General features: G+C 42.0%; 1 protein-coding gene across 1 annotated transcript in view; it reads left to right on the top strand.

Moving 5' to 3' along the window:
• The first annotated feature begins 241 nt into the window (after positions 1–241).
• The window catches only part of daglb (diacylglycerol lipase, beta), an 18,808-nt gene continuing 11,784 nt past the window's right edge, over positions 242–7,265 (top strand). The window contains exons 1-8 of the mRNA XM_034194221.1: positions 242–697; positions 791–942; positions 2,046–2,220; positions 2,388–2,655; positions 2,857–2,979; positions 3,076–3,203; positions 4,481–4,607; positions 4,703–4,786. Of these exons, the coding sequence (XP_034050112.1) occupies positions 603–697; positions 791–942; positions 2,046–2,220; positions 2,388–2,655; positions 2,857–2,979; positions 3,076–3,203; positions 4,481–4,607; positions 4,703–4,786 (1,152 nt within the window). The 5' untranslated portion in view covers positions 242–602. The remainder of the gene's footprint in view (positions 698–790; positions 943–2,045; positions 2,221–2,387; positions 2,656–2,856; positions 2,980–3,075; positions 3,204–4,480; positions 4,608–4,702; positions 4,787–7,265) is intronic.

Raw genomic sequence — 7,265 nt, 5'->3', positions numbered from 1 at the left:
ATTAGCTTACCGTCATGCTTTGTCTCTTCATCTCTAGCAGCTTGTATCTTCTCGTCTTCATCTTCATATTGTTGTATGAATTCCCAAAGTCTTCTATACTTCTCAAGCGTGTTTTGTCTCGCCGCCAACAACTTTCTCTTAAAAACTGTAAACACACGGAATCCGCCATTGTTTACGTTTATGTCGCGTATAAAACGACGTCACCGCTGTTTGCTCTGCTGGCCCCGCCCACGTTGAAGAGGCGCTATTTGCAGTAGAAAAGGACGCGCTTGGAACCAAACCGAGTAGAGCCGAGTAGTGCTGGAGCTTTGTAGTAGACAAGCGCCTTTAGTCCAACCCGGCGAAACTCCAAGTCATAAACTCCAAGTCATTAAGGCGACAGTTTTCTCGTAATTACGAATATTTTCCGCGGTTAGCGGTAGTAGCTAGTTGTTGTTAGCTTTTTGCTAACTACAGATGCACATTAAAACCCAACATTTGATTGTTAATCAGCGGAGCTGCTTTGCTGAAGTCATGGATGAGGAAGTGTTTGTTCTTAAGAGTTGAATTACTGTTATAGACGTGCTCCGAGTTGCTTTATATACACATTTTAAATATACAAAATGCCTGGGATGGTGGTGTTTGGGAGGCGGTGGGGAATCGCCAGCGATGCCCTGGTTTTCCCCGGAGCCTTCGAACTGTTGGTTCGTTTGCTTTGGTAAGTCCTAAGCATCTTCTGTAAGGTCTTTTTAACATCAGTTTCCCAGATGAGTGTGATGTAACGGTCCATGTTCTTCTGGTCTTTGCTCAGGTGGATTGTGACCTTGCTGCTGTTTAACTACCACAAGGGCAGCTTTGACTGTAATGGCAGAGGAGTTCTTCACAGCTACCTGGTCGGACTGTTGGTTCTTCTGGCACTCATCATCCTCTCGCTGTGCGCGATTGTCTACGTCAGTGCTCAAGGTGAGTGAGTGAGTTCTGATCCAACAGGGGTCGTTCTGAAAGGCCCATATGGGGGCATGTTCTGGGGTTGTATGTCAGCACACCTATGGTACTGCTTTGGGTCCAGAATGGCAACCACTGGGTCGATCCGTCAAGGTCAGGACTGGGGGCCATGACTGTCTTCAACAGATCTATTCAAGGCAGTCATACAACTCATTTTAATGTATAGCTGAAAAACCTGGACACTTAATGTCCATTAAGCATAGATGGCTGCTGTACAAATCTCCTTAGAAGGATACAGAACCTGTTGTGGTCCTCACATACCTCACTCAGGCAATATATGGGGACATTCCACCGCTAAACAAGCTTCTACTTAAATGTTGGGCTCATTTTGCTACAGAGCAAGAGGTGAGCTAGTCTCTGACCTAATACTGTGGAAACCATCTACGGACAGGAAGTTGACATTACCCGACCTGGTCAGTAGGGACACTGCCGCTTATGTGGAGGATCTGGGAGTAGCCATGGGTGATCGAGATTGCTGGTGTTCCGCTGAGTGCTGTCTCTCAGCCATGGCCACTACATAGTGTCTGGGGGCATGTTACTGCATCCACCTCACTAAGGATCCTGGATGGCAACCATCCAGTCACTCCCCACTGCTTGAAAGTAGCCATCTGTCTACCAGCCAGGTGAAATGTGGAATCCCCTTCGCTTTTTACATTTGCCAAGATCTTGACACTGAGTCGTGTGTGTGTGTGTGCCGAGATGAGTGAACTGCGTCATAGCCAAAATGTCACAGCTGATGTTCCCTCACAAGAGAAGTGATGCACCTCATCTGACTCTCCCTACGTAACTGTTTTGTTTGACATAAAGTCCTTCAAGTGGTATCCAGGGATCCTCTGAAGAGACCAAAAACATCTGGTTCTGCTTTGACTCCTATATTGGAGAAGCTTTGTGGTTCTTGCTGCTCCTGAAGCATATAGACAGTTTTTCTGATGCTCTTTCTCAAGGAGGTTTAGTGCCTCTCATCAGGGTTTTTTTTTTTAGGCATCAGTTCTTGATATCACCTTGTGTCATTATATTTACCATGTTAATATCTACGGTTGTCACTGATGATTGTTTTCCAGGCACCATTACAAACTCTGGACCTCGCCGCGCCATCCCTACCCTGGTGTACCTGCGAGCTATTTTGTACATCCCCGAGGTGGTCTGGGCTTGTTTGGGGGCCGCCTGGGTGTCTGATAATAGCCAAAGCTGTGATCCTGCCACAGTGGGCGTGGTCATTGCAGCAGTAATTGCCAGGTGGGTTGTTCAGAGCTTTATTTAGTATTTTACATAATGTATTCAACTTTCAGTAATGCAAGTTGTATGTTTTCTGCACTATGGATTTGATATTTTTTATGTTGCATTTTTCTTCATGAGACACTCAGGAGATGTTTTGATGGCGTCTTTTTTCTTTTTCCCAACAGCTGGGCCATCCTGCTCTTCACGGTGTTAGGAGTAGTATTTGTGTTTGACCCACTGGGTAACCTCCACCCCCAGCCTGCTGCTATGGAGCCGCTGGGAGTGCGAGATCTGGAGAGCAGCGAGGGCACCCAGTTCCTCTACACAGCTCATTCACTGGCAGTCAAGGTGTGGGAGAACAGGCTGCGTCTTCTGTGCTGCTGCCTGCCGCAGGATGAAAGCCACCGGGCAGCGTTCTCCAGCATTGCACAGCTCTTTGCCGGCTTCTTCTCCGTAAGGATCCTCCTCTGTCCATCTCTGTGTTTGTAGTCTTTGCAGGAGGAAATGTTCTGACTTGTTACAAAGTTCACAGGCTTCTGTTGTTCTACTGCTGCAGCCTGTTGCAACCATTCCACTTCACCCAGCTCAAACCAACTGGGTCCTGTCAGTCAGTCATGACACTCTGAAAGATGCTTTAATTCATGTGTGCTGCAGGACACAGACTTGGTTCCCAGTGACATCGCTGCTGGTTTGGCTCTGCTGCACCAAGAGCAGGATAAGATGGAGCGAAGCAAAGACCCGGAGGTTATCGTCACCCACAGCCCTTCCTCTCCCATCGTGAGTGCTACGGTTAGCCAGTTGATGTCTGATGAGAATGTTTTTGTGGAAAAATGTTCCACTATTATTATCGGTATGTGTGTTTTGATTTGGAAGGGGGAGGACTTGGAGACGGAGCTGGAGAAAGCAGCCCACTGTATGCAGTTTGCTGCAGCAGTCTATGGCTGGCCCTTGTACGTTTACTCCAATCTTCTTACCGGACCCTGCAAACTCAGCGGAGACTGGTAAGAGGTTAAATTTGACTATTTGAGTTGGTAAAGCATCTGTCTGAAGGCTCACCAGAGGTAACGTGCTTTTGGCTTATTGTTGATAGTTTTTAAGAACTCTAGATAGGGCGAATCCATCGTTACTGACGTTATAAATTTGAGGGTTTTGTGACATAAATGATTGCACAGCTGCAATTCTATTAATTATTAGGTTTCCAGTTTCATGGTGAGTTATACTTCGCTCTTGCTTGACATTTTAATATTGTTAATTAACCTCGAGCTTTTTGCATTTTTGTGCTGTAGTGGACATTTAGCATCTAACTGGTACTAGTGAGCTTTGATCCAAAATAGTCTTCAAACTACTGCAAGTAAAAACAGAAAAAAAACACTTAACATGCTTTCAAGACATCTAACTAATAAACACAAAATAAAATTTTAAGAAAAATATTTTTCTTTTTCTTGTAATTACAAAAATGTGTGACTGATGTTACAACTTGATCACTTACAACATACAGTCCACAAGTTCCCACTTTACGCATCAGTGACTTCAAGTTGGATCAGTAAGAGTGGTATAAAAGTTCAAACGTGGCAGAAATTTTTTTCCAAGTTCTAGTTTGTGTGTTGTGAAGGAGTTCGATGAAAATGGGGAACTGTCAGGGTTTGTGATGACATTTACATGATGCTTAATTGTGCAAGCCACATGAAAAATACGAGATGCATTTGTGATCAGTTCTATCACTTCCAGGAACTCTCAAGTCTTAAAATGTTAGCACACCACTTAGATATCCTCCATATTCTTTTTTTTTTTTTTTTTTTTTTTTTTTTTTTTTTTTTTTTTTTGGGTCCATGTGCAGCTTTTGACAGATTTGCTCATAGGTGGGAGAACAAACAAGAAAAATAAAATGCAACAATATCGCTCAAGGGACCTTGTTCACCGAAAGAGCAAATTTTTGATCTCCAAGTCTCATCTGACACGGCACGAAAATTTAATGGCTTCCTCTTCTCATAATAATACAATATTTCTATGAAAAGAAAATCAGTTAACTCTTTGAATAGCTAATGACATATAAATGGCAAATCCAAGAAAAACTTTTAAGCATCAATAAAGTTTAATTTTATAGCTGTAATGACTAATGACTTTTTCTTTTGTATTCGAAGTCTCCCCCCCCCCCCCCCCCCAAAAAAAAATCCATTCTTATTGACAGTGTTTCTTCTTACGATCATCAGCGGCTCAGAGTTGACAGTCAGAAGCTGGTTGTGGTTGTTTAATCAGGAAAAATGTCTGGTTTTGTCAGCTGTCGGAGTCGCTCTGCTCAATACGACATCGTAGGAGGCGACCACCTCGGCTGCCATTTTTCCTCCATCCTGCTCAGCACCGGTTTACATTACAGAGATTTCATCTACGTCAGCTTCCACAACCAGGTGGGAACATTGGAAAACTTTCACTCGGGTTCCTGAATGAACCCAGAGCATTTTTTTGTTCTGCTGGTTGTTTACATGAGCTGGTTCTGGTGCAGATCTATGAGATCCCCTTCTTTGTGGCTCTGGATCATAAGAGGGAGTCTGTTCTGGTGGCTGTCAGAGGAACGCTGTCACTGAGGGTGAGCAACTCCTCACATTTTCTCTTCTTTTTTAAGAATGGTGCAAAATCATTTTTTGTAATGGGTGACTATCAAAGTGTAAAGTGTGTGTATGTAATCTGTTTATATATATATATGTATGTATATGTATGTATGTGTATATATACTCAACAAAAATATAAACGCAACACTTTTGGTTTTGCTCCCATTTTGTATGAGATGAACTCAAAGATCTAAAACTTTTTCCACATACACAATATCACCATTTCCCTCAAATATTGTTCACAAACCAGTCTAAATCTGTGATAGTGAGCACTTCTCCTTTGCTGAGATCCCACCTCACAGGTGTGCCATATCAAGATGCTGATTAGACACCATGATTAGTGCACAGGTGTGCCTTAGACTGCCCACAATAAAAGGCCACTCTGAAAGGTGCAGTTTTATCACACAGCACAATGCCACAGATGTCGCAAGATTTGAGGGAGCGTGCAATTGGCATGCTGACAGCAGGAATGTCAACCAGAGCTGTTGCTCGTGTATTGAATGTACAACATCCCCGAGTCACACTAACTGTCAGAATGCTCGTAGCACGGGCCGGGGCGGAGGATTAGCAGCAATCTTCCATTCCAGCTTATTAATTAATCAAAAACCCAGACAGAGCTTTAATTCATTTGAAAGCTTGTCTCTTAGTCTTGTCCATCCAAATTGGAAGTCCCAAAAAACAGTTTTATTTGTTATTATCTATCGCCCACCTGGTCATTACTGTGAGTTTTTCTGTGAATTTTCAGACCTTTTGTCTGACTTAGTGCTTAGCTCAGATAAGATAATTATAGTGGGCGATTTTAACATCCACACAGATGCTGAGAATGACAGCCTCAACACTGCATTTAATCTATTATTAGACTCTATTGGCTTTGCTCAAAAAGTAAATGAGTCCACCCACCACTTTAATCATATCTTAGATCTTGTTCTGACTTATGGTATGGAAATAGAAGACTTAACAGTATTCCCTGAAAACTCCCTTCTGTCTGATCATTTCTTAATAACATTTACATTTACTCTGATGGACTACCCAGCAGTGGGGAATAAGTTTCATTACACTAGAAGTCTTTCAGAAAGCGCTGTAACTAGGTTTAAGGATATGATTCCTTCTTTATGTTCTCTAATGCCATATACCAACACAGTGCAGAGTAGCTACCTAAACTCTGTAAGGGAGATAGAATATCTCGTCAATAGTTTTACATCGTCATTGAAGACAACTTTGGATGCTGTAGCTCCTCTGAAAAAGAGAGCTTTAAATCAGAAGTGTCTGACTCCGTGGTATAACTCACAAACTCGTAGCTTAAAGCAGATAACCCGTAAGTTGGAGAGGAAATGGCGTCTCACTAATTTAGATGATCTTCACTTAGCCTGGAAAAAGAGTGTGTTGCTCTATAAAAAAGCCCTCCGTAAAGCTAGGACATCTTTCTACTCATCACTAATTGAAGAAAATAAGAACAACCCCAGGTTTCTTTTCAGCACTGTAGCCAGGCTGACAAAGAGTCAGAGCTCTGCTGAGTATTCCATTAACTTTAACTAGTAATGACTTCATGACTTTCTTTGCTAACAAAATTTTAACTATTAGAGAAAAAATTACTCATAACCATCCCAAAGACGTATCGTTATCTTTGGCTGCTTTCAGTGATGCCGGTATTTGGTTAGACTCTTTCTCTCCGATTGTTCTGTCTGAGTTATTTTCATTAGTTACTTCATCCAAACCATCAACATGTTTATTAGACCCCATTCCTACCAGGCTGTTCAAGGAAGCCCTACCATTATTTAATGCTTCGATCTTAAATATGATCAATCTATCTTTGTTAGTTGGCTATGTACCACAGGCTTTTAAGGTGGCAGTAATTAAACCATTACTTAAAAAGCCATCACTTGACCCAGCTATCTTAGCTAATTATAGGCCAATCTCCAACCTTACTTTTCTCTCAAAAATTCTTGAAAGGGTAGTTGTAAAACAGCTAACTGATCATCTGCAGAGGAATGGTCTATTTGAAGAGTTTCAGTCAGGTTTTAGAATTCATCATAGTACAGAAACAGCATTAGTGAAGGTTACAAATGATCTTCTTATGGTCTCGGACAGTGGACTCATCTCTGTGCTTGTTCTGTTAGACCTCAGTGCTGCTTTTGATACTGTTGACCATAAAATTTTATTACAGAGATTAGAGCATGCCATAGGTATTAAAGGCACTGCGCTGCGGTGGTTTGAATCATATTTGTCTAATAGATTACAATTTGTTCATGTAAATGGGGAATCTTCTTCACAGACTAAAGTTAATTATGGAGTTCCACAAGGTTCTGTGCTAGGACCAATTTTATTCACTTTATACATGCTTCCCTTAGGCAGTATTATTAGATGGTATTGCTTAAATTTTCATTGTTACGCAGATGATACCCAGCTTTATCTATCCATGAAGCCAGAGGACACACACCAATTAGCTAAACTGCAGGA

This window comes from Thalassophryne amazonica, chromosome 18 (genome assembly GCF_902500255.1).
Source record: "Thalassophryne amazonica chromosome 18, fThaAma1.1, whole genome shotgun sequence".
Classification (NCBI taxonomy): Eukaryota; Metazoa; Chordata; class Actinopteri; order Batrachoidiformes; family Batrachoididae; genus Thalassophryne; species Thalassophryne amazonica.
This window is presented reverse-complemented; position numbering and strand designations above follow the sequence as displayed.